Here is a 27,829-nt window from a genome sequence, read left to right as displayed (position 1 = left end):
TCCCCAGTGAACAGGGGCCCTACGCTAGGCTCGATCCCAGGACCCTGAGATCAGCCAGACACTTAACCAACTGAGCCCCCGAGGTGCCATTTCTGTAGTATTTTAAAGTACATCTCAGATATTATGTTATTTATCCCATAAAAAGTACAGCATGGATATATGACTCATTAGTGCTTAAAAAAACATAACTAGCGTACCATCAGTGCATCTACTAAGCAATAATCTCTTAATATCATCTAATAGCTAATTATTATGAAGGTTTCCAATTGCATCAAAGTTATCTTTTTATACTTTAATACTTGACTTATTTATTTGTTTTAAAGATTTTATTTATTTATTCTTGAGAGACACAGAGAGAGAGCAGAGACACAGACAGAGGGAGAAGCAGGCTCCATGCGGGGAACCTGATGTGGGACTCCATCGGGGTCTCCAGGGTCACACCCTGGGCTGAAGGCAGCGCTCAACCGCTGAGCCAGTGAAACGCCGGGACACCTGCACCCCGATGTTTCTAGCAGCAATGTCCACAGTAGCCAAACTGTGGAAGGAGCCTCGGTGTCCATCGAAAGATGAATGGATAAAGAAGATGTGGTGTATGTATCCAATGGAATATTCCTCAGCCATTAGAAACGACAAATACCCACCATTTGCTTCGACGTGGATGGAACTGGAGGGGATTATGCTGAGTGAAATAAGTCAATCGGAGAAGGACAAACATTATATGGTCTCATTCATTTGGGAATATAAAAAATAGTGAAAGGGAATAAAGGGGAAAGGAGAAAAAATGAGTGGGAAATATCAGAAAGGGAGACAGAATATGAGAGACTCCTAAATCTGGGAAACGAACAAGGGGTGGTGGAAGGGGAGGTGGGCGGGGGTGGGGGTGACTGGATGACAGGTACTGAGGGGGGCACTTGAGATGAGCACTGGGCGTTATGCTATATGTTGGCAAATTGAACTCCAATAAAAAAATAATAATAAACCGCTGAGCCACCTGGGCTGCCCAATACTTATTTAAATAAGGATCCAAACAAGATCCACATGTGGCATGTAGTGTTATTATGGCTTTCACCTCTCTTTAACTTTGCAACCATTCCTTCCTTCAGTTTATATTTGCTGTTACTTAGTAACAACAACAACCAGAGAAATAAAATGAGATCATTTGCAGAGTGACTCTCATGGCTGATTTGGCTAATTGCTTCCTTGAGCCTCATTTGATGAATTTTTTATCCCTATGCCCTAGAAACTGCTGGTAAATGGAGTGGCTTGCTTAGATCCAGGATAAGAATACTTTGTGCAGGTGCTGGATACTTCCACAGGGGCAGCTCATCTCACTTAGTAAGATAGGATTGCTTAGTGGGTTCAGATATTCTCAGCTTGATTTGTCCACTAATGAGGTTCTCATTTAGCCTTCACCTATGGCCTTCAATGGTTGTTAGTAAATGCTGCCTAGATCCATTAATTTATTAGAAGTTTTATTAGAAGTTTCTAATTCTATCCTGCCTTCTTCATGTAGGAACTGGAATTTTCTGCAAAATAGGAAATTTGCCTAATTGAATATTTGGTTAGTCTGAAATATAGATTTAATAGGAAAGCCAGGGGTGCCTGGGTGGCTCTGTTGATTAAATATCTGGGTTTGGCTCAGGTCATGATCTCAGGGTCCTGGGACTGAGTCCCACATCATGCTCCCTATTCAGTGGGGAACCTGCTTCTCTCTCTCCCCCTGCTTGTGCTCTCTCTCAAATAAATAATAGTCTTTTTTTAAAAAAATAGGAAAGCCAGGATACTTTATGAAGTTGTAGAATAATAATTTAGTGTCTTAACAAAAATTACCAAGGAAAATTATGATCTCATGGGTTTTACTCGATGTATTTCAGTATGTCAAGTCCCTATTTTTTATGCTTAAATTGTCCCTTCTTTGGCCAGTAGGAAGCTATTCAAGCTCTTTTTAAAAGACACAGAAAGAGAGGCAGAGACCCAGGCAGAGGGAGAAGCAGGCTCCCCGGGGGAGCCTGATACCAGACTGATTCCAGGACCTCAGGATCACGACCTGAGCCAAAGGCAGATGCTCAACCACAGGAGCCCCAAGCCCGTTTCTATTGGCCTTAAGACCTGACCCTAATTGTCTGGGATAGCTTCCGTGTTTTCTAACACACACACACACACACACACACGCCACATGCATGCATGCACATTCCCTATTCCAGGCTCCTCTAGTGTATTTTCTGTTCTTGGACTTGGGCTTTCTTACAGACTGCTGTTTTCTTTTAGCAAATAACACTCTAGACATAGAGATGGTCCTTGCTCCTAGGTCTCATTGCTTCTAGGCCCTTTCAGTGGAAGAACTTAAAAGAAGTATTTTTTTCAGAAAAAATTAAGAATTCTGTCTGATATCTCCAATTCAAATTGAATGTTAGAGTGATTTTTAAAACTTCTTGACTTTATGCTTCTGAATTTTTCTCATATGTTAAACATCTGGATTCCTAATAAATAGAATTATCTTTATATGATAATGTACCTATATTAATGCTCACAAGATACTTATTAAGTGTCTACACTGAAGACTCAAAAATGTATGGCACTGCCTCAGAGCCTCAGAGACTTCAGCATATTGGTCAAATCCATTTAGTACTCTCAGCACAACATTAGGAACCTGTCATTAGCGGGGCACCTGGGTGGCTCAGTCAATTGAGTGTCAAACTCTTGATTTTCACTCAGATCATGAACTCAGTGTCATGAGATCCAACCCTGGGTCAGACTCTGTACTGAGCACAGAGCCTGCTTAAGACTCTCTCTCTCTCTCTCTCTTTCTCTCCTCCCTCTCCCCTCACATGTACACACTTATTCTCTCTCAAATTAAATTAATAAAATCTTTAAACAAACAAACAAACATGGGACATCCTTATAAGAAGGGGAAATTTTGACAAAGAGACAGATATGTGCAGAGGGAAGATGATATGAAGACACAGGGGGAAAGATATCTATAAGCTAAGGAATTCCTGAGGCTTCCAAAAGAGAGGCATAGGACCTATTCTCCCTCAACACTCAGAAGGAACCAACTCTGATGACATGTTCAAACTTCTATAATTGTGAGACAATAAATTACTGCTTTTAAGCCATCTAATTTGTAGCGCTTTGTTATGGCCATCCCAGGAAACTAATACATATGCATACATTTGATTATCTCATTATTAGCATTAACATAACATGGCCCCAAGTCAACTCATTATCTTCCTTTAAAAAGAACTCCTTTCCTGCATTCTCCAGCTTAGGTGTTCAGACACTCTCTGTGTAGTGTCTCAGGTTAGAGATCCAGACTCCCTAACTCCTTTCTTCTCCAGCATCCATCTAGCCAAATGCCAAGACCTTTCAACTTTCCCTCCTAAGCATTATTCATGTGTCTCTTCTCTCCATGCCACTATTACTTGTAGGGTACTCTTCAAGCTCCTTAATGTGGCAAACACAACCTTTGTGCACTGGTCGTACCCACCTCCCTAACCTCATCTTCTGTTCTTTCCTAACTGACCATGCAGGCAGGTAATTCCTTTCAGAACCTATCCTGTTTCTTGCTTTTGTACGAGTTGGGCTCCAGTGCAGGCAATCTTACCATAAAACTGCCCATTTAGCTCAAGAGTTCCTTGTGGAATGAGATCTCCCCACCCTCACCCCATGCTCTTCCACTTGGGATCAGAATTGCTTGTGTCATCTCCCCTAATGGCCTGTATGTCCGCTGCTATTGTGCTTAAGACAGTGCTGTGGCAGGCATTCTGTCTGTCCTCCACATCGGACTGGGGAATAGTGACTATGTCTAGCTTGCTTTTGTGTCCCAGTAGCCTAGTTTCTAGACAAGAACAAGACCTCAGTAATTGGTTTTTGGTTTATTCAGATTTGGCCTGTGTCTGCTTGCCCTGGTTTTCCACTCAGAACTGTGCCCATCACATCACCTCTACATGAAATGGCGTGATATCTCTACTGTCTATGTGGTAAGGATCACCAAGAGAACCAATTAAGAAAATAGCCCTGCCTCCCTGCATGTGCTCTGACCTAATGAAACCCATACATTACCATTTGACAAAAATACCAATCCTTTTTATGTTTTGAGCTTTATATATGATTAAACGACTGAAGTAGTTGGATCCCAGAAGGAAAGTATGGCAGATTCACAGTAGGTATTTTGAAGACAGTGTTAAAAGAGACAATTTACACAGGACTGGGAATGTGGCAAAGACAAAAAAAAAAAAAAAAAAGGCCTGAAGGCACAAGTAAAGAGAGAAGTGACCAGAATGTGTGGAGGGATTGGTAACTGTGAATGGTAGGGGAAGAATCAACCACCTACAGATCCCACAGGGAATGACCTTAGAGATAGATATTCCCTGTCCTCACTCTTTGGCCTTCATTGAAAATCCAGCAGAGGCCACTGGACAAAGCAGTGTGGAGGCAAACCATGCAAGTCAGCCTGCTGGGGCCTAAGCAGGATGAAGAATGGAACACAGAAAGGGAGGGGCATATGGACAATATCCATCCAACAAATAGAAATTAATATTCACTTTTAAAATAGGAAACATGATCATCGTAGTGAGGTTACTGCCCTGGATTAAGAGCTTCCCAAACATTGTTTCCTGTTTTGAGATCTGGAAACTGTGAGTCTGGTCTTTTTTTTTTTTAATTATTTTATTTTATTATTATTATTTTTTATTTTATTTATGATAGTCACAGAGAGAGAGAGAGAGAGAGGGGGGGGGGCAGAGACACAGGCAGAGGGAGATGCAGGCTCCATGCACCGGGAGCCTGACATGGGATTCGATCCCGGGTCTCCAGGATCGCGCCCTGGGCCAAAGGCAGGCGCCAAACCGCTGCGCCACCCAGGGATCCCGAGTCTGGCCTATTGACTCTGATATAGCCATTCCTCCAATTCCACTGGTGATTCTATGAAGATGACAATTTTGTTCTTGGCTATCACTTTATTTGAATTTTCATTTGTCTTATATTTTCCTCAAAAATAAATCTTAGTAACATAAAGAACTGATCTCAGATTTGAAAAGAACTGCAGCAAATGAAATTCTTTGGGTGTGTTCATCACCATAGGCTTCTCATTTGTGAAGAAAGATGTCCGGTGACTTTCCATCATATCAAGATGGAGTAACTAAGGAAGAAAAGTGATGTGGAATTAAAAATTTCAATAGTGCTTCCCTTGTTAAATCCATAGATGAAATCACTATCCTTTACCTTCATAAACGAGTGAGTTTCCTCCCTTTTGCCCAGTCTTGGACAACTGCATCTCCACATATAAGGTAGAAGATCAATCCTGAGAGGTTAATGGCAAACAACAACAAGAAGACATTTCGCCACCCAAATTCAGAGTCCTGAGGACACAAAACCTCAAGTAAATATTACCTCTTTCATCATCATTTTTTCTATGACATCATATTAATAGTTTAGAAGACCATGTTTGCTAGTGGGTTTCCATGCCCAAATTGACAAAATAATAATTTCAAAGTGCATTTAGAGTATTCTTAATAAATATTCTTAATAAATTTCTAAGTGCATTTAGAATATTCTTAATAAATGGGACCACTACAATTAACCTATAGAACTGCATTGGTCACTGTTTACCGGAGTGTCATACATTTCCTCTTTTGTGCAAATCATCATGACACAAAATATGCTATGAGTGCTTTCTTCTTGCATTGCAACAGCATGGTGGCAACATTGCAGGCTTTGGAGAGAGGACTAAAAAGGAAGAATTCTGATTCTACATCCTCTTAGTGGAGAGACTTATTCTATCAGATTTTCAGTTTAATCATCAGGAAGTCAGGGTAATAATATACCATTCTCATAAGTGGTGTGAGAATCAGTAATTAAATGAGATCACTGCATACAATATACTTATACTCATGCCTGTATATGTCACATACTTCAGCACATCTGCTTTTATTATCTCTTTGCTTTGGGATGGTTGTGCAAATGAAAATTTCAAAATGTTGCAGAAGACGTGACAAGTTGCATCTATGCATGGAATCATCATCTCATGACATCTGTATGGCTGTATGACTTCTGTTTCAAAGACTGAATATTACCAGTAGAGCATTGGGTCCCTGGCTTCAAAATGAGTCAAGACTGAGGTCATGAAAGAAATTGTTCTACATTTTTCTTTGCTAGGCCAATCTTCATGACAAAGTTAACCCACAATTTAATCGTATTTTCTAAGATGCAAATACAATCTTTAGGTACTACCTTTATAAATGGATTTGGCAGAGCATTTTAAGAGTCCGTGACAAGAAAATTCTACCTGATTGAGGAGAAACCCACTGACAGTGGGTGCCAGGAGAGCTGCTATGTTTGCTAATCCCCTTGTGGTTCCCATGAGAAAACTGGAATATCTGTGGGTGACAGGAATGTTCCAGGCTAGATCCAGAGATGCTTCACAGTATTCTTCAGCCTTGCTCTTCTAATTACATCAAAAAGGATTTGCACTGTGTATGTTTAATAAGAGGCACTAAGACAAATCCATAATACCCCTCCCCTCATATACCTGAAAAAATGGCCACAGGACCATCTATGGTTTATTATTTCCCAAAGTTTGTGGCTCCCAGAAAACTTCAGGCTAAACCTTTTTCAGGTGTATATAAGAGTGGAAATTACCATCCTACCTTGGAGCAAGATCTAAGGCATTGATATAGATCCCTGACTGACATAAGGGGCTTAGTCCACAGGAGAGTGTTAGGAAGGTCATTGTCGTGATGTAGCTAGGGGGAAGGTAAGGCAGAGCCACAAGCAGCGCCGAAGATGGGAAATTTCCTAGGGAATGAGGAACAGACAAATTCAACCATGAGATACATCTTTGGCTGTTGTATGCTTTGTGAATCATCCGATCTTCAAGCCCTGTTCTTACCTAGAAATGTGGCAATTTTCCTCACAGTAACGAGCCTAACATTCTTGGTCAGGAGGAAATCTGCCAGGTAGCCTCCCAGGATACCAATGACCCAGGCAATGATAAAAGGAAGGGCAGACAGGAGCCCATTCTGAGGGGAAAAAAATTGAGTAAACCATTATAATAGGGGCAATGAGCCCATACCTCTTGTTGTTAAACCACTGATCATCATACTGAAAACCCTGAAATCTTACTCTTTTAAGAAAGTCAGTAGCCTCTTCAGTCATATCCTTAGAAAAAGCTACTGGCATTAGTGTTAAATATTCGATTGTTTTGTGGTAAGTGTAAAGGATAAACTTTTCTGAATGGAATGGTTCATGAAGACAAAGTGATTGGTGGGTGGTGCATACTGGAGAATGGCACAGAAGGAAAGGCACTCACATCTCTGATGCTAACACTGAACACAGAGCTGATATAAGTTGGTGTGTATGTAATCAGTATGGCAACTAGCCACTGATGGCCGAAAGAGCAGACACAGATGGACCAAAGGGGTAGAGACTTGAGCATGGCCTTGATGGGAAGAGGCTGCTTTTGAGAGCTGACCTGAAAACAAATGTACTGATTAGAACAGTAAGATCCGAAACATGCTCATGTTCATGTGACCCCGAGAAATCCCGAGGCTGCCACAAGATCTCTGGAGATGGTTGGAGTCCTTACATGTATCTGTTGGGCCAAGGAGGATATGATATATTCTTTTTCTGTGACGTTTATCCATGGATGAGAGACGGGGTCATCATAAATCAGAATAAACCAGAAAGGGCAGTAGACACAGCCGATGCCTCCTGCAAGCAGAGGATAAAATTGGTAACTGAGCTGGTTTCTGCTTTTCTTTTGTGTTGGGACATTTTTGAGTACAGGTCCTGGGCAAAGCCCATGCTCATAACATCCTCTTCCCACCCGCCACCCCCCCAAATTAGCAGGAACATAACAGTTTTCTAGAACCCTCTTTTTTTTTTTGACATTTCTTAATTATTTGTGTTTATGGAAAGCACAGACCCTAGTGATGGCAGAAAACTTTGTATTTCAATCTTTTTAATATTATCAAAGGAAAACTACTTTTTCAACACTGTTCATACCAAATATGTGGGTTTTTCACACTAAGAAATTCTCCAATTCTCTGTGGACACCAGCTCGGCTCAATTTTTTTTTTAAAGATTTATTTATTTATGATAAACATAGAGAGAGGCAGAGACACAGGAGGACGGAGAAACAGGCTCCATGCCAGGAGCCCGATGTGGGACTCAATTCCCGGGACTGCAGGATCGCGCCCTGGGCCAAAGGCAGGCACTAAACCGCTGAGCCACCCAGGGATCCCCCAGCTCGGCTCAATTTTGACACTAACTACTGGTAATTAGTACAGACCTCATAAGGTAAGGACTTATCTTACAAGACTGTTCCACACTTCAGGTGTTAGTCATAAGCATTGGGTCCCCAGATTACCCACACTCTGACTTGACTACCAAGTTGGAGGTTCCTACAGTCCACTCAGTTTTGATAATTTCTTGGAACAGCTCACAAAAGTCAGGGAAACATTTACTTATGTTTACCAGTTTGTTATAAAGGCTATTATACAGGAGAGAGATGAATAGCCAGATGAAGAGAGATACACAGAGCATGGTCTGAAAGGGTTCTGAGCAAAAGAGGGAGGGTCATTCCCTATGGAGTTGGGATGAGTCACCCTCCCAGCACATGGATATGTTCACCAATCTGAAAGGTCTCAGAACCCTAAAGTTTAAGGATCTTTATAGAGGCTACAAAAGGTAGGCATAATCGAGTATTAACTCATTCTGCAGCCTCCTTCCTTCCTGGAGGATGGAGGATGGGCCTAGAGGTTAGGTTCCAAGCGTCCAAGCAAGATTTATTTTTTCTGGTGACCAGCCCTCATCTTGAAGCTCTCTAGGGGGCACCAAGTGTTGCCTCATTAGGACAGAAGATGCTTGTATCACTCAGGAAATTGCAAGGGTTTTAGAAGCTCTGTGTCAGAAACTGGGGGCAGAGACCACATATACATTTCTTATTGCGTCCCACTTAGCCATTGTTAAGAGGTATACAGAGGTATCTTTTTGTTTTCACTTGCATTTCCCTAAGGACTAAGGACGTTGAGCACTTTTCCCTGTGTTTATTTTCCCTCTCTAGATCTTCTTTGGTAACATTTCTTTGTCGTTTTTTAAATCATTTTTTGTTGTTTTCTTATGATTAAGCTTTGAAATTATTTACTCATTCAGGATAAAAGTCCTAATTGTATATGTATTTTGCAAGTGTTTTCACCCTGTCTTTATTATCCTAATAATGGCTCATAAAGGCAAAGTTTTCACTTCGATGAAATCCAGCCTATCAGTCCGTAATTCATGGATCAAGCCTTTGGTGTCCTATCTAAGAAATCTTTGCCTAACTTACAAAGATTTACTCAGGTTTTCTTCTAGAAGGATACCAACTTTAGATTTTAGAATTAGGTACAGGATTTATTTTGAGTTTTTTTTTCCTTTATTTATTTTTAAGGTTTATTGAGTTGGGCACCTGGGTGGCTCAGTGGTTGAGCGTCTTTCTTCGGCTCAGGTCGTGATCCCAGGATCCTGGAGTTGAGTCCCATCCGGGACTCTGCTACTCCCTCTGCATGTGTCTCTGCCCCTCTCTCTGAGTCTCTCATGAATAAATAAATAAAATCTTTAAAAATATATAACGATTTATGGATTTATTTGAGAGAGAACATGTGAGCAGACCTGCACATGTGCACATGTCAGTGAGGGGAGGGGCAGAGGAAGAGAGAGCCAGACAGAAACTCACTGAAGTGGACTTCCTGCTGAGGCCGGAGTCCGAGCCTGCTGATCTCATGACTCCCAAATCACCAATTGAGCAGAAACCAAGAGTCTCTCACCTAACGCTGTGACACCCAGGTGCCCCTGAGTTCATTTTTGTATAGGATACAAGAAAATGGACCAAAGGTCATTTTGTGTGGGGTTTATTTTGGGGGTGGGGGACATATGAATATTCAATTTTTGAGCACCATCTGTTAAAAAATTTATCTTTTCTCCATTAAATTTCCATTGCATCTGTATGGAAAATTAGTCCACCTTCCCTGAGTGAGTCTATTTAGGACTGTATTCTGCTGCAGTGATCTACTTCCTATCTCTATGCCAATACTACCCTGTCTTGGTGACATATCATAGATCTTGGCTTCAGGCACTGTTAGTCAGTCCTCCAACTCTGTAAGTCATTTGCAAAATAGTTTGGCTATTCTAGAATTTTTTTTTTTCATGAGAATTAGGTTTCAGTGTATAGGTCTTTCACATCTTTTGTCCTATTTATCCCTATGTTACATAGTTATTGATGCTACTGAAAATGGAACTACTATCTTTAATTTACATGTCTGATTCTGGGGTGCCTAGATGGCTCAGTCCATGAAGTGTCTGCTTTTGGCTCACATCATGATCTTAGGGTTCTGGGATCAGGCCAGGTGTAGGGAGGGAGGGAATCTGCTTCTCCCTTTTGTGCTGCCCCTCCCCCTTTCCCTGGCTTGTGATCTCTCCCTCTCTCTCTCTCTCAAACAAATAAAAAATAAAATCTTTTAAAAACAAATAAATATGTCTGATTCTTTCAACTTTGGTATGTCTAAAAATGTCTTTATTTTGCCTCTGTCTTTGAATTTTTTTTTTGGTCTGGCTCCAGAGTTCTATGTTGACAGATCCCTCTTTTTTTTTCCCCCCTTTCAGGACTTGAAAGATGTTCCACTGCCTTCCTACTTGCGTTGCTTCCTAGGAGAAGGATGCACTCCTTTATTGCCTCTGTTCTCTGTGTGTCATGTAGTTTTTAGCTCTGGATGCTTTTAATATGTTCTCTTTAGCACTGGCTTTGAGCCATCTGATTACCATGTAACTTGGTGTCATTTTCTTCATGTTTCCCGTGCTTGAGGCCAAGAGACCTTCTTGGGTCTGTGAGTTTATAGTTTTCCTCTTTCCCCATGATTTCCTCAAAGACTTTTTCTGTTCCCCCATACCACTCCTCTTCTCTGAGCACACTGCTCCGTCCTGTTTCTTATCCACTATTATTGTTTTTTCCAAGGGTGATCCATTCTGGCTGATTTATGCTGCTCTTTTTAGGTTCCTAATCTTTTCTCATGGTGTGTCTAATCTGTCTTTAACTCCATCCATATATTGCAGTTCTCATCTCTAAAAGTTTGATTTAGGTCTTTTAAAAAAGATTTTCCATGTCTCCACTTATCTTCCAAACAAATTGACTTATGCTATAACACAGTTAGAATAACTGTCTATTTTAATGCCCTTGTCTGCTATTCTAACATTTGTGTTAATTCCAGGTTGGTTTTCATTGATTATTTCTTCTGATTCTGATTCTGATTCTGATTCTGATTTGATTTTGATTCTGAGTCTGATTCTGTTTGCCTGTTTCCCTGCCTTCCCCCATGCCTGGTAATCTATGATTGGAACAATCTTGTGAATTATATTTAGTTGGGTGCTGAATATTTTTGTCTTCCTATACATATTTTCAAGCTTTTATCTGGGCTCCAGTTAAATTACATAGAAACAGTTTTATCTTTTAGGTCTTGTGCCCTCATGTTGTCAGAGGGACCAGAGCTTCCTCTGGAGCTAATTATCTCTCACTACCAAGGAAAGTTGATGGTAGTGAACTATAAGTGTTTTCAGTTGTCTTGTGGCAACAGGTACTATCTCTGATTCTCTGTAAGTACTGGATACTGTTCTTTAATCTATACCCGTGATATTTTCCCCCCTCTGGGCTCAGATGATGCCCTGATAAGTGTGCTGTTGCAGATCAAGGAGGGACCCTGTGGAGAACTGAGTTTCCTCTGCACAGTAGTCTCCCATGGGTGTTCTTTCCTGTCTCATGCTCTCTGGGCTTTGAACTTTGTCTCCTCTATTCTTTTTCTGCAGAGTTCCCTTTTCCTGTGCCCTGCCTTAGACCTTACCTCTCACAGGTCATTGTTCCTCACGGTCTTCATCCAGTTGGTGTTTAGTGTTTTCTCTCCTTAGGAAGCTGGCATCTGACCCGGGACCCCAGCATGGATGCACTTACCCTGAGACACAGCCCACAGCAGCGGCTGCGTGTCTCTCTTTCTCAGGACCCACCACTCTGCAAGCCTGTCACCTGCAGCCTGCAGGGGAGGCAGAGCACGCCCAACCACATTGTACTAATAATGCTTATGATGGGTTAATAGCATCAGAGACTGACACTGGGAAGAAACCCCTGGGATGAGGAGATAGTTGCTTACCAAAGATATAGAAAGCAAAAGGCCACCCAAGGGTTTGACTGATGAGGCCACCCACGAGGGTGATGGTGAAGGTTCCCAGCAGCATTCCTGCAGACAGATAGTAAGCTGTAGGGCTCTGAACCACCACTGGAGACACCGACAGAATGACAGATGACATGCAGCATCAGCAGCCACAATGAGACAGGCATATTGGAACACGTGAACTTCAGATGTATCACTTCACATGTTCTCCTGAGAATCCATTTTTCTGGCAGTTCCCTAATAACATTGCAGATGACAGCCATGCTTCTTCCTTTCATGCTACTTTAATTTTTAACCACACAAGTCTTGTGATGTATGCTTATTATAAGAGTAAATTGCCACAAAGAACCAAAGTTCCTTCATTTGTCCCCCAACCCATTTCCACTGTCTCTAATGTTAACCATTCCACATTGGCACAAAGTTGCATGCCTTTCCTCTCATTTATAATACACATCTACATGCACACTTACCTCTTTGTAAAGGCATTATGCAACAGGCAGACAGCTAGATTTGTCTGTGAGGGTGCTAATAACACTGTTTTAATTTCTCTGGCTTCACAGAGTATTCTCATACATAGTAGGGCACACTTCCTTTTTACAACTTTTTCAAAATGGGGCTGTTGTTATTTCTGAACATAGATTTAATCATCATTTCTGAACATAAGCATAATTTATTTTGGTATAATAGAATATCAGCAGTGGATATGCTAGATCAAACACTATGTGCATTTTTAATTTTGATAGATACTGTTGAAGTATCTTGCTAAAAGGCTATACCAAACCAAATTGCCAAAAATAATTGTTTTTTTTCTTCTGATCTCCTTGAGACCCTTTGATATCCTCAGAGTTTCTAAAATGTCTTCCAAATATGCATGCAAACAGTTATCTTATTATTTTCTATTTAGGATGAAGTCGAGTGTCTTTTCCTATGTTTATAATTGTTATTTCTTCTGTGAACAAAGAAAGGCAGCATTTGAAAACAGGCTGCCTGACTTTGGAGCACAGTAGATAAAGATGGAAATCAGTACCTTTTCCACCACGAAGTCCACCAAACCTTCATATTCCCCCTGAACTCTCTGCCTTTAATCCTGTTACAGTAGGGGACAGGTTCCTGCATCCTTCCAAGACCATGTCTCCTCCAGTCTGGCCCAGGCCCAGGCCACTGTGAGGATGTGCCCTCACATCTATATCTTCACTAAATTCCTCAGCAACTTGATCAGCACCCATCCATGCACAAACTTTTCTTCGTACAGCCTGGGCTCAAAACAAAATAAAACTTTCCACCTCTTCAGAGCTCCCTCCATATACTTTGACATTTTTTTCTGTTCCTTTTCAGTGTAGAAGAAAACTTCTCCAAACTTTATGCTTACTGCCTCCATTTCCTGCCCTTACATTCTTGTCAGGCCTTTAAAGAACTCCCACTTGCCAGATCCACAGTAATTTTCTCCAGGCCAGCAGCAGGTGGCTCTGTTGAGCCATCACCTCAGATTTTGTCCAAGCACTCCCTGGGAGGCTTCCCAGTCCCTTCTGCCTCTCCTTCTCTGTCTGAGGCCCAGATATTGGAGGGTCATGGAGCTCTTTCCTTGGGTTTCTTTTCTGAGCGGTCACACTCAACCAAGGGCTTCGAATACAATCTGTATCCCGAGAAATTTTGGTATGTCTTGTTACTGTCTTATTTCTACTGAATTGCAGACTATTCCACTCATAGTTCATAGCTAATGGTTCATTTATACATATTGTAAATTAATGCTCAAATATGTCACTGCAATTGTTCTCTTTGTCAATGCAAGTTGTACCATGTATGTAAGTGTATACCTAAAGTCTGTGTTTTTACTTTCTGACCTTTATTAAAGTGATATCATCCTGTATGTTCTCTTCAGGACATTGCAATGTGTGTCTTAAATGTGTTAATTTACCCCATTTTCCATCTTACATCTCTGTGTTTTAAAGTATTTTAATTGTACAATGAGAGTACCTAATTTAGCCTGTGAGCCTATCTGTTCCATGACCACTGTGATAGCTTGCCAGGTAGTGTACTTGGGGCTAACATTGCATCAAGGTGATTCTCCACCATGACAGAAGTATTTTGTTCATTCAACATTTGTGTTTCTAACACTTAGCCATGTTGCTGTATGTAATTTCAGGTGGTTTTTTTTTTTGTTTTCATTTTCACTTGTGTATGTTGTTGCATCATCTTCAGACTGTGTGCGTGTGTGTGTGTTTCTATCACCTCAATTATGAGCTGCCCGTTCTGTTTTATCTGCTTAGTTTGCTTGCCTTAAGTGGCTACAAAGTTTCTTGCCTATAGACGTGCCTTTGTGGTACCCCCGAGAGGAAGATTTAATATGTTTTGTCCCAGAGGCTGGCAGTACCTGGGCACTTCCACTGTTAAATGTCCTTCTAAGAAGTCTTCCTTCCATCTCATGGGCTGAATGAGTCATCCTGTTCACCAGTGTAGCCTGCTGAGTGAGAATCCCCGGGTCCCTAGAAGTGGCCATTTCTATAAGAACTATGGAGGCAGGTGGGTAGCCTTAGCTGACTCCACCTGCCAGTGGCTTCCTCTTGGCCCCTCAGACAGCCATTGGCTTTGTGTTCTCTGAACCAGAAAAGGTTTCTAGAGGCCAGTAGAGACTACCTGCTTGGGGACACTAAGATATTCCCCTAACACCAAAAACAAGGAAGCCTCTGGAATTTGCAGACTTGTAGATTCCTATGTCTCCTCGATAGTCAGTTGACCTATTCCAGTAGCTCTATGCCTATTTAACAGGAAATGAGAGGGAAGGGAGTTGCCACTTCTATAAAGTCACTATCTTTCTTCCAAGATTTTTAAACTTGCTTTCCATCTCCTGATTCTTATATTGTATTCTGGGATAATCTCTCAACTTATTTGTCTACCTTGCTAATTTGATAGTCATTTCCCTTCATTTAGGTGTTCAGACCATTCATTGCAGTTAACTATATTAGCAATTGTATTTTTTGGCAACTATATTTATAGCAATCTGTTTTCTAAATTACTTTTTTTACATCTTTAATTGAAGTATAGTTGACATATATTAGTTTCAGGTGTACAAGATAGTGATTTGACAATTATGCACATTGCAAAATACTGCAGTAAATATAGTAGCCATCTATCATCATACAAAATTATTACAATATATTTTGATATATTCCCTACGCTGTTCTTTTCATCCCCATGATTATTTATTTTATAACTGAAGTTTGTATGTCTTAATCTCCTTCACCTGTTTGACCTGTCCTTCCCACCCTCTCACTCCACCTCTGGCAATCACTAGTTTGTTCTCTGTATTTATGAGTCTGTCGCTCTTTCCTGTTGTTATTGTTATTTGGTTGTTTGGTTGGTTGGTTTCTTAGATTCCACATGTAAATGAAATCATAGGTAATTGTCTTTCTCTGTCTGACATATTTCACTTAGCATAATACACTCTAGGTCCATCCATGTTGTTGCAATTGGCAAGATTTCATTCTTTTTTATGACCAAACAATATTTCATGATGTATACACCACATCTTTTGCCATCCATCTATCGATGGACACTTGGGTTGCTTCCATATCTTTTGCTATTGTAAAGATCGCTACAGCAAATATATGAATGCAAATATTTTTTGTATGAGTGTTTTTGTTTTCCTCAGATAAATACCCAGAAAGGGAATTATTGGACTATATGGCACTTCTATTTTTTTTTTTTTTGAGGAAACTCAAAAATGAGTTTATGAAGATAATGAGGAGTGAGGATGCATGGTTGCTACACCAATTTACATTCCCCATAATGGGGCACAAGGATTCTCTTTCCATCCTCACCAACACTTATTATTTCTTGTCTTTTTGAAACTAGCCATTCTGACAGCTTTTTCTTTTTAAATAAATGTTATTATACATATTCCCTTGGATCTCTCCCATGTTATTTGTTAATCATGTAAACTTTTCTTTTAATTTCTTCTTCATTTGGATTCATTCTTGTAGTTTTTAGTTTGGTCTCTCTCTTTCGTACTCTTGCTTTCTTTCAAATGTTTGAGGATTTGAGAGGGGATATTAGTCCTTATTTATACTTAGAAGCTCCATTAGTCAACTGTGATAAGTGATACAAGTTTCTTTTATTCAAATTGGTAGACTAGTCCCCTATCAGTGAATATAAACTCTGATGACAGAAAATAATCCTCCAGGGTTGGAAAGGGCTCTACAGGGGTATGAGGTCAGTCAGGGTGTGTGTGTGTGTGTGTGTGTGTGTGTATGTGTGTGTGTGCATGCATTCATTCATGCCTTGTTTTCTGGGCTTGAAGAGTCTCGGGCTCTCTTGGTATCCATAAATTAGCTGAAGAGTTACACTTTTCTTACCCAGTACCTACTTCATCAGTTTTGAGTTTATTAGCCCTATTCTTTCTGTTTTTCATTCTTCCCCAATATAATGTAGACTTCTTTCTTCAGAATGTTCATTCCAGATACACTGTCTAGGGAAATCATGATCAAAAATCAGTTCTCAGAACAACTGAAAACAATTCCGAAAAAGATTAAGTTGGATCCATACCTTATACATAGAATACTAAAATAGAACTCCAATATATCAGAAATTTAACTATAAAAATGAAATTATTCAAGTTCCAGAAAAAAACATAGGTGGCTGCCTTTATAACCTTTCCAAATGTGATTCAAAATCTAGAAGCCAAAAAAGAAAAGGATGATCAATTTAACTACACAAAAATATATATTTTTAAGAATAGGAAAAATCATTATAAGCAAAGTCATATTACAACTGACACTGGGGAGAAACAACTGAAAATAATGCGGCAAAGGATCCATTTCCCTAATTTATAAATACTTAGTCAACACTAAAGAGAAGACAAAGAAGCATTCAACAGAAAAACTGTCAAATAATCCAGGGTGAGAGTGTTGCATTGCAGCGTACTCATTTCAGTTATGTGTTTTTACCTGATAAAGCAATGGTGCAGAGTCGGCTTCGTTCATGTGGAGGACCCCATCTCTCCCAAAGCGCATTCTGACCCCCAAATATTGACCCCTGAAATCAAAATAGTTAGAGCTCTTGATGTGTGTGTGTGGTGCCATTTAGAAATTCCTATCCAGCTCATATTTATAAAATATCTGGATACCTGGACTAGCCCCTGGACCATTCGAGTTGCTATGAGGGAAATTAGTCCAAGCTCAGCTGCCAGAGGACTGAAGATAATGAGGAGTGAGGATGCAAACAAAGAAACACCAACCACTCGCTTTGTTCCTACTCTTCCAGCCAGGTATCCACTAAGAGCCATTGTCAGAGTCATGCCATAGGCAGCAGAAGCAAAGATGATGCCCTGGATTTGAGGACTCCAGTCATACGTAGGAGCCTTGAGGAAACAGAGAATGCTGCAGTAAGCCATTTGCAAGAAGGTGTTCACATAACTGAAAACACATCTTTAAATCTTTCACTTGCTTTCAATCACTATTTTCCCAAATGAAACTTTTTAACACATAAGTTATAAAAAAATAAACATTCAGACAAACAAACAGCAAAAACAAGAGCACAGCTTAAATCTTGCATTGCTACCTCTGCAGGAAGACTGTCTGGGGCATTATTTGGGCCACCAGGCAGCTGCTCAGTGGAGCCATTAAACTGGAACTGATGGTCTGTGGTGTTGACCATGGCTACCATGGTGATGTTTATGACAGTACTCTGTGCCGCTGCTATAAAGTTGCAGACATGTATGATGAGGGCTATCCCATAGCGAGTGGAACATAAGCTTAGACCTGGAAATATAACATGACATTAGTTCTCTCTTTATTAAGCCATTGTTTATTTCTCACAAGTTTTAACATATTTTTTTTTAATTTTTATTTATTTATGATAGTCACAGAGAGAGAGAGAGAGAGGCAGAGACACAGGCAGGGGGAGAAGCAGGCTCCATGCACCGGGAGCCTGACGTGGGATTCGATCCCGGGTCTCCAGGATCGCGCCCTGGGCCAAAGGCAGGCGCCAAACCGCTGCGCCACCCAGGGATCCCCCTGGTTTAAATGGCACTCTACTGGCTTTAGGAAAGGAAGATACAAAAGGAGGAAATCACTGAGTTGAACCAAAGGTGTTTTTATACCACAGCTAGACAGACACTGACTTGCTCTGAGGCATCTGTCTTTCCTATAATTCTGTCTCTCCCATTCCTTATTGTATTCTGTAGTTGATGAAATTATTCAGAGGTAAATATATATACAGTAGAAGTTACATTTTATATACATATAGATAAAATATGTATATGTGCATATTTAAATTATGGAGCTTAATTTATTTATGTAATTTATTTGTACTATGTTATAAATTATATACATAAAATGTGATTTTTTAAACTCTGAAGGAATTTTTCCTTAACGTAAATGATTATTCTTCTCTCATGTCTTAAGGCATTGAGGACAAGCTTTCATTTAAAGTTTAAAATTAAGGGTGCTTGGGTGGCTCAGTCAGTTAACTGTCCAACTCTTGATCTTGGCTCAGGTCATGATCTCAGGGTTGTAGGCTTGAGCCCCATGTTGGGCTCTGCACTCAGTGGGGAATCTGCTTGAAATTCTCTCTGCCTCTCCCTTTGCCCTTCCCTTCCCTGTGCTCTCTCTCTCTTTCAATAAATAAGTAAATCTTTATTTTTTTAAGATTTTATTTATTTATTCATGAGAAACACAGAGAGGAGAGAGAGAGAGTCAGAGACACAGGCAGAGGGAGAAGCAGGCTCCATGCAGGGAGCCTGATGTGGGACTCCATCCCAGGTTTCCAGGATCACTCCCTGGGCTGAAGGCGGTGCTAAGCTGCTGAGCCACCTGGGGTTCCCATAAGTAAATCTTTAAAAAGAAAAATTCTCTCTCTCCTCTGTCCATCCCACCCCACTCATGTGCTCTTTCTCTTTCAAAAAAAAAAATAAAATAAAGTTTGAAATTAAACCCTTAGGAAGAGTTTCTCAGAGAAACTGACAACCACAAACTATGAAAAAATATAGCAAAAAGAGTGGGAAAAGAAATGAGCATAGCATTCAAATCTAGTTTTGTATTTCTAGAAAAGCTGGCTACTGCTGGAAAGAAGCTACTGCAATAATGCAGAAGACAAGTGAGGAATATTGGTTGGGGGTGGTAGCAGTAGAAGAGTGAAAATGTAATCAGATCCCAGATGAATCCCACACTAAATCAAGGTTTCAGTTTTATAGACCAGTGGGGTAAGGGCCTTGTTCTAAGAACTAGAAGAGTGGTTCACTGAGGGAGTTCTGTGGCAAAAGCAGATTTGGGGGAAGTAGGGATGATCAAGATTATTGGTCCCACAGAGATACCTTTTAGGCACCCAAGGGAAGGTGTTGAGAACATTGTTGGATACACAACTCTAGAGTTTAGAACAGATGTAGAGGTTGAGGTATAAGACTGGGAATTAGTAAGCTACATGTGATACTTGAAGCCACGATATTTGGGAAAAGAGAACACAGAGGGGGAAGAACCAAAGACTGACTCTGACTCTCTAATGTTTAGAGAGGCCAAATAAGTGGGGAGAAAGAAAGAAACTGAAAAGGAATTGTCGGTGGGTTTGGAAGAAAACCAGGAGACTGTGGTATCCTGGAAGCCAAGGGGAAAGGGGCTTCAGGGAGGAGGCAGTCAGCAGGTGTGTCAGCTGGTCCTGTTAGCTCATGTAACATAATGACTGAGAATTAATTCACTTAATTCACTTAATTCTCACACCAATTCTTTGAGGAAGCTACTACTACTATCCTCCTTTTTATAGGTGAGAAGAACATAGGTACAGAGAGACCAGCTAACAGTGTAGATCAGGTATCTATGCTCTTGCTCTTGACCATTGTACTGAAAGTATATGACAGCTTTTATTTTGTCCTAGATGACTCCATGAGAATACCTTTGCTGTAACCCAAGTACACCCATCTGTGGGGTTTATATGGCTATATGATGTGGGATTGGAGGTCAACACCCTGTGTCTTCAGGAAGTCCTCAAAGGCACCTTTAAGGAAAGAGGTGCCTTGAGATAACAAAGGCCATACTGTTTTTTCTTTAAGTGGAACACAAGCCTTTGTAGTAATGGAATAGGGGGAGCAGAATTTGGAAGAAACTATAAAACATGCTGAAATTAGAGTGAGAAGCTCAAATACAATATTTTGTAAAGGCTTTCCCTCTTGATTCAGGGCTGAGTGGTGACTTCCTTTCTCAATCAAATCAACTAATAATGTATGAATTCTCGTGGTCTCTGATTTCTCCAAGTTGCCCTGGGGGACTAGAGACCAAAGTCTAGTGAAGTAGTATAAACAAACCAGGAGCCTAAAGGCTCACAAACAAGAGAGTTGAATATCTGTCTTATTAGATTCCTGAAAGATTAATTAGAGGATGTATTTAAAAGGCTTAGCCTGATGCTCACTGGGTATTAAGTATTCCTTGCTACTACATGTGTCCTTAAAGATTATTTCCATCTTGTGTCAGTTTTGAATGAATAGTTCCAGACATGTCCACCTAATAGATTGGTGCCAGTCTCATGCTGGCTGTAAAATATTTTCAAGGAATACCCTTAGCTACATGAGAATGTGTGAGTTTGTATGTGTGAGAATGTGTGCAAATTAATAAATATCTTGGAGGCATAGTTTTAACCACTGTAAGAGAGCATTGACACCATGAAATCATGGACTTTTGAAACTGGAAGGTTATATCAAATAATTCAACACTACTCTAATCAATCAGAGTCCAGGAGACTTGTTTTTTAATTTGATGTGACAAATAGATGTTAAGGTGACTCCAATGATGCCCACCTCATGGTGTTCACATACTTGTGTAATCCCCTCTACTTGAATGGGGGCAAGACCTATGAGTCTATAACATAAATATCCAACCACAAGAAGATTTTTCAGGTAAACAATGCTTTATCTATTGGATATATTAGAACAATACTATGCATTTTTTGGAAGAATGATTGAGTATTATAAAGCAAATGGAAAAGTATGTGTGTTCAAATTAAAATTTTCTTACTTTACCTAATTGAAAAATACAATTACATTTAAAATATTACATGCAATGACAAGTGGAATACACAATACTAGGTATGTACAAATTTGGTAGCAATTGTGAAAAAAATGTAAATGCATATGGATAAAAGATAATTATCAAAAATAAAAGACATGTTTTTAAGAACAATGGTATTTATTTCCTTCATATATTTGAAAAACACACATTAAGATTACCTGATTTTTAAGAAGAATTAAACAACTTATAAGATGTAAATTCATTTCTTATATTATGATACTGCACATAAAGAACCCACCATAAAAAGCTAAAACCAAGCAGTCACAGTTGAGTTTACCTTTCTTGGGAACAAGCTTCTCATCCACTTGAATATCTTGGGAGTAGTTACTCTCCCCTGCGGTGGGACTCAACTCTGCCATTGTGTTCTTTCCCACTGGTGTTTTCCACCTATCAGGGCAATATGCAATCCACAGGTGTCAGCCAAGGGAAAGAGATTCCTTTAAAACATGTAAACAGTGGGCAACAAGCAAACCAAAGCCAGGCCATTCCATCTGGGTGGGGTATAATGAGGATCATTACTCCCTCTTGGCCTACTACAACAGGTGCACCACCCCTAAGGTATGGAACTGTGTATTATTAGGATCTATAATGGTCACTATGTACCAATTTAAGAGCACTGGATTTGGAGCTAGGCATTGCCAAGTTCAAATCCAGGTTCATGATTTACCTGATGTGGCACGTGCCACCAGGTACAAATTTGTGTGTTTCAGTTTCTTATCTGTTATTAATAATAACCAGTACCACAACAGCAGCAGAACCCACATCAAGGATAACCAAAGTTCAATAGACTGCATGTGCCTGGCACTCAACAAGTGGTTGGCACACGGTTTACTGTCATTGTTGTTGGAGCCACCAGAGATGTGGGTCACCTCAGAGCTATGCTCCTCTGGAATCCTCTACTGCACCTGAGAACCTGGCTTCTAGTAGCCCTGATTCCTATACTGTGTCCCGTTTTGACCCATTGTAAGTGTTGCTGTATGTATGTCACTAATACTTGGGGATCATATTTATAGAATATGATGATACCATTTTAATCTCATATATTTTCTGGCCACAGATGATGAAGTGTCTACAAAGTTTTGGAAAAAACTAACATGGAGATCTTGACTCAGTAGTTGTTTGGGGTCCCTACATGTTGGACCCAAAACTGCCTCAAATGAATAGTGTTTCTGTCCCAAACAGGATCTGCTTGGTTTAAAGTTATAAATATCCTCTAGTTTAATTAACAGGTAGTTGGGGGGCACCTGGGTGGCTTGGTCAGTTAAGCGTCTGCCTTTGGCTCAGTTCATGATCCCAGGGTTCTGGGATTGAGCCCCAGATTGGGCTCCCTGCTCAGTGGGGAGTCTGCTTCTCCCTCTTCTTCTGCCTTTTCCCCCTGCTTGTGCTCTCTCTCGCTCACTCTCTCAAATAAATAAATAAATAAATAAATAAATAAATAAATAAATAAATAAATAAAATCTTTAAAAGAGGGGAAAAAAGGTAGTTGGGATTGTGAAGTTGGTTTTAACTGACCTGTAGCATAAAAAAGTGAAACCATATATATAATCTGGCAGGGAAAAATGGAGATAAAACTGGATGATCAAAATGTCATTCCTTAGCAATTGGGACTGAAAGCAAAAATAACACCCACATGTTTGAATATATACCATTTTAGCTGCCACAAATGGAGGCTTAAGACTCTGAGTTCTCTTGGTTTTTGATGTTGGATCATGTTCTTAGTTTTCCCTTTCTTTGACTCTGATGAGGGCCATGTGGCAGCTGATAATTTCTTACCAAGAAATTCAATAATTTCTGAATGGGAGGGTGGTTGGCTTTTTGTAGAAGCACCTTATATGGAGGTCCTAAAAAGAAAAATATGGCAACCAAATAGGTATCCTCAGGAATGTTAATTTATATAGGGAAAATTTGTATAAATAGACTAAGGCAGGGGAGAACCTGAATTGAGGTAAGAAAACAAGAGAACCCAAGATGGCTCCCTCAGAGAGGAGAGTAAAGCATAGGGCAGTGGGGTACTGGAGTTAGATCACATGGGCCTGTAAAAGCAGACTTAGATTTTTAGGAATTTTGCAAGCTTGTTTGGAAACAGCCACAGCCATTATTGGCAATTAAATTAAATACATTCAGAATTAAATAAATAATACTTTTAAAAGGTAAGAAATGTTTATAGCTCATGACTCCATAATTATTTCACTACATTTTCTTCTCAGGTATACTCTTGGGATCAGTCATATCTCTTGCATCTATATAGTATAAATACTATAAAAAACATGCAGCTGCATATTTCTTCCTAATTCTGAATTAAGTGATGTCATGTTGGTAGCTTGAAATTGGCCACAATTGGAGATTTCACACTAAAAAAAAAATTTTTTTTAAAGGCAAAAGCTACAGATTTGGGCTTGATTTGTTGATTTCCTGGACTTAAGAAATTTATTAAACAATATTATGTTAGAACTAGACTCACTATTGATGATGTGAATGATGTTTTTGTTTATTTAATTATTAATAAAAAATTTACTTGCTGATATTGTGGCCCTATGGTTGATGATAGAATTGCAAAAATCCAGATTGAATTCTGCAAGAAATAGAAAATCATACTGAAGTTTTATTTTTTTTAAAGATTTTATTTATTTATTCATGACAGAGAGAGAGAGAGAGAGAGAGAGAGAGAGAGACAGGCAGAGGGAGAAGCAGGCTCCAGGCAGGGAGCCCGGCGTGGGACTCGATCCCGAGTCTCCAGGATCCCACCCTGGGCTGAAGGCGGCACTAAACCACTGGGCCACCGGGGCTGCCCCATACAGAAGTTTTAGATGTGACTAGAAAACAATGTAAATATTTTAGCTTAAAACATGTTATTTTAAAAATGACATATTAAGATACTAGTATCAAAAATTTTATGTTAACCTTCAAGTGGCATTGTGAATTTTATTAACATGAAGTTAATTTGAATAATTTATGCATTTTGTAGGTAGTAATGTAGAATCAACCCTGCAACTTTATAAAAAGGTAAAAAATAATTTTAAATTTTTGGACTATTGTAATTCAGAGTGCTGATATTGATAATGGTTTCAGGTTGATAAATATAGTTTGTATGAAAGAGAAATAATTCAACAGTAGATCATCTATGACATTTAATGACAACAAATATATTGGGAAGAATTGGCAGATGAAGATTCAATTTAATTTGTCAAATTGTGGTTGAATTTCAACCATAGGCTGCCTACAGACACAGAGTGTAGCAAAAGTACATGAAAGTTTTACATCTTAAATATGTAAAATGTCTATTTGCTAATTATAGCTCAATAGACCTGGAAAAAAGCACAATATCCTATGAGAATCAATTGACTATATAGGATTTATAATAACAGTATTGTATATCTTATTATTATTCATAAACTGGGTGCCTTAGATTCTATGTATCAGTAAAATTTATAATATACCTGTATGTGTTTGTGCATGCTCTCCCCCGCCCCCGAAAGCCAGTTGTAAAATATTCACCAGCATACTATCAGAGTAAGGAAACACATCGCACATCTTCCCCTTGGGCCTCTGTATTGGTGCAGTCATTTATTGATGAACCCACATTTTTTATTTGGCCACCAGCATTTAAACATCTTCCTAGAGGGTTTTCTATCACTTGACACTCGTGTTTCAGATATTCCAGAGACACAATTAATAGGGAAGTGTCCCTCCCACTCCCTGACCCACCCTAGGAAGCAAAGGGCCAGTTTCTCTACAGAAAGAATAGATATGAAATCGGGTGCCTAGGCTCCATGTTCATTTCTATTTTGTATTCTAGCATAAGATACTCAGACCAAACTCCTTTACAAAGATGAGTATATTGGGAGATTCATTAGGTCCTCCAACTTCCCACAGAGGTGGTGGTTCTCACTGACAAGAACAATAAGGAGGGATTCCATCCTACACAAGTACCATAATTAAATTCCAAGTGTTATTCAATTCCACTGACCCATGGCTCCTAGACCAATTCTAGGAAACAAAGATCCTTCCCGGTACCTGTAGCTTGTTGGCATTTCCAGGGCTGATGCTATCTGATCTGTGTAGTTTACTGCCCATCCTTTTGGTTTATGAGCAATCAGGGCATTACCTGCCTGGACAGGGTTCTTCAAACTACCTAGATTTAATGTCCTGCAATCTTCTCTATGTGGCTTCTTTCAACTGTACTCTGCACTGTTTCCTGGGACATCATAAGAATTGTGTCCTTGAGTCTCACGAACTGAAGTCTGTCATAACATCATATCTAGCCAAACTTTGCACATGATGCTGTAATTATTTCACAGACAAGCAAAAGCGTAGAGTAATTCCGGAGTAATCTAGAGATTAAGGTTATTTTATTCTCTGCTTAATGCCTGGACCACCTAATAGTAGGCCTTAAGATGGAGATCAATTTCTTATCAGCTGGGTTTGATGCTAAGTTCCACTGAATGAAAATACTATGGGATGCCATATTCCTGGTTTACCACAACTTTGCCTATTCTTGAAGGTATGCCTCTGGGACCTTTCTATCATGGCAGGACTGAGTTCTCAAATTCTCCATCTGAGTCCATTTATCCAAGATGGCAGCCCCAGTGAACCCTCTCTATTCCATAGAAGTCCATTTTCAAGTTACTTTCAACACTTATAAACATGAAATAGAATCTCAGTATTTATTAACAATGTGATCAAAATATCAGCTTTCATAGAAGTAAAAACTTAAGTAATAACTTGGATAAAGTAATCTCAGGTACTTTTAGCCTTCTACTATCTCTATTCTAGACAACCAGGACATGCCCTGTCCTAGAAACCTGAAAGTCCAATCCCAGCAGATGTGATCATATCTATGACCATTCTCCCAGGAGATTTTATAAGCATTTACTCACATAGCTAAGCAGATGGTTGTGCAGAGGCAGTGAATAGGAATTCATATAAGGGAAAGTTCTGAGAGCATTTGGCTGCCCATGAAGCATGTGAACTCCAGGAAGGCTTGGTGACCTCAAAAAGATTTTGTGGCTGGATGCCCCAGCTGTGGGGTTGCAATGGTAACACAGTTGGACCCTGGCTAACCTCTAAGGCCTAGGGCTGTACAAAAGAAGCAACTTACAGGTGTCACATATATATCAACGTGTCATATATGTGTGTTGTATGTAAATGTTTTATATATGTACATGTGTATATATCAGTATACACATATACACACATATAGATGTATATATGCAATTTTTAAAAAGGTTTTATTTGAGAGAGAGGAGAACATGCAATGAGAAGGGGGAGGGGAGAAGCAGAGGGAGGAGCAGATTCCATGCTGAGCCCTACTTGAGGATCCATCCAGGACCCTGAGATCATGACCTGAGCTGAAGGCAGACACTTAATCCACTGAGTCACCCAGGCACCCCTATATGCAATTCTTTTTAACATTAAGCTGCCTTGATTTTTCACTACTACCCAGAAGATTTCTGGTTTCCTGGGTCAGAGACTATATACGGCATCCTGAGATGTTTTTGCTTTGAAGCAGTGTTCATAGGGAATCACACTGAAGGTCAGCTTCCTGCAGACCATTAGGTTTAAAGGCTATGGGTTTCCTGCTGACAAAATCCTACTTATACCCTCTGTAAGGTCACAAGTACCATCAGAAGGTTCCAACTTCTATATTCCTGCCTTACGAACTCTCCCTGATTGTCTCCTTTCAGTTACCTTCAGCTCATCCTCCATCTTCTGTTGATCTTAGTGACCTTCATTACCTCATCTCTACATTTCCCGTTCTACCCCCTGCCATCTTGGTTTGGTTAGCTTTCCCTCATTTCCTTGCTTCATGACTCAGCATTCCTCCAGATGCCAATTTGGACCGGAACCACCCCCAGCCCTATCTGTGTCAAAGCCCTGGAACCTACTTGATGTGGGAGGAAAATCAAGAGGACAGACTTGATTACAAAAGGTCAGAGTCCTTTGGGACACCAGGAGTTGTCTGTTGCCACAGTAAGTCTCTCATCTGAGTACAGACCTCTTGGTGACAGCGAATCTTCACGTAAGGGATGGAGATGTGGTTTCCCGTTTTTTCTTATCTGAAATATATCTTTGCACATCCTACAGCTCTTCCAGTGTGTCCCACTGGCTATTGGTATAACAAGTTATGCTAGCTGCTGTTGCTAATTACTGTACCTAACAGTTCACATCCACCCTAAATGGAGATTTTGACCTCCTTATCCAGGTCAGCCAGTTGATAAATAGAAGGTCTGATACTGGTTTCCAAGCCCCTGAATGTAATCCCCTAAATTCAGCTTTTATTTATTTATTTTATTTTATTTATTTATTCATGAGAGACACACAGAGAGAATCAGAGACACAGGTAGAGGGAGAAATAAGTTCTTCACTGGGAACCTTATGCAGAATCAATCCCAGAACCCCAGGATCATGACCTGAGCCAAAGGGAGACACTCAACCACTGAGCCATCCAAGTGCCCCTAAATTAACCCTTATACACCTCACTAGAGTGCCTGTTTCTTGGAAGTGTCTTGCACAGTTAACATTTTAAGCATGTTTACAGATGATCAGACACAGAACTTTAGCTCCCAGTTTATACCTCTCTTTTGCCTT

The 27,829-nt window shown here is 40.0% G+C and overlaps 1 protein-coding gene across 5 annotated transcripts in view; it reads right to left on the bottom strand.

Annotated features, from left to right (window-relative positions):
• Nucleotides 1-4,938: 4,938 nt before the first annotated feature.
• SLC17A3 (solute carrier family 17 member 3) overlaps nt 4,939-27,829 on the bottom strand; it is a 39,748-nt gene continuing 16,857 nt past the window's right edge. For 3 of the 5 annotated variants that reach the window (XM_077886273.1, XM_077886274.1, XM_077886275.1), the window contains 12 exons: nt 21,519-21,628; nt 17,748-17,947; nt 17,314-17,547; nt 17,135-17,222; nt 12,171-12,257; nt 7,586-7,710; nt 7,310-7,471; nt 6,890-7,019; nt 6,648-6,795; nt 6,287-6,377; nt 5,224-5,360; nt 4,939-5,140 (listed from right to left, as the gene is read on the bottom strand). In XM_077886273.1, coding sequence (XP_077742399.1) covers nt 5,226-5,360; nt 6,287-6,377; nt 6,648-6,795; nt 6,890-7,019; nt 7,310-7,471; nt 7,586-7,710; nt 12,171-12,257; nt 17,135-17,222; nt 17,314-17,547; nt 17,748-17,947; nt 21,519-21,600 — 1,482 coding nt within the window. In that variant the 5' untranslated portion in view covers nt 21,601-21,628 and the 3' untranslated portion in view covers nt 4,939-5,140; nt 5,224-5,225. The remainder of the gene's footprint in view (nt 5,141-5,223; nt 5,361-6,286; nt 6,378-6,647; nt 6,796-6,889; nt 7,020-7,309; nt 7,472-7,585; nt 7,711-12,170; nt 12,258-17,134; nt 17,223-17,313; nt 17,548-17,747; nt 17,948-21,518; nt 21,629-27,829) is intronic. The other 2 variants (XM_077886277.1, XM_077886276.1) reach the window with 2 other exon arrangements.

Source organism: Canis aureus, chromosome 37 (genome assembly GCF_053574225.1).
Source record: "Canis aureus isolate CA01 chromosome 37, VMU_Caureus_v.1.0, whole genome shotgun sequence".
NCBI classification, from domain to species: domain Eukaryota; kingdom Metazoa; phylum Chordata; class Mammalia; order Carnivora; family Canidae; genus Canis; species Canis aureus.
This window is presented reverse-complemented; position numbering and strand designations above follow the sequence as displayed.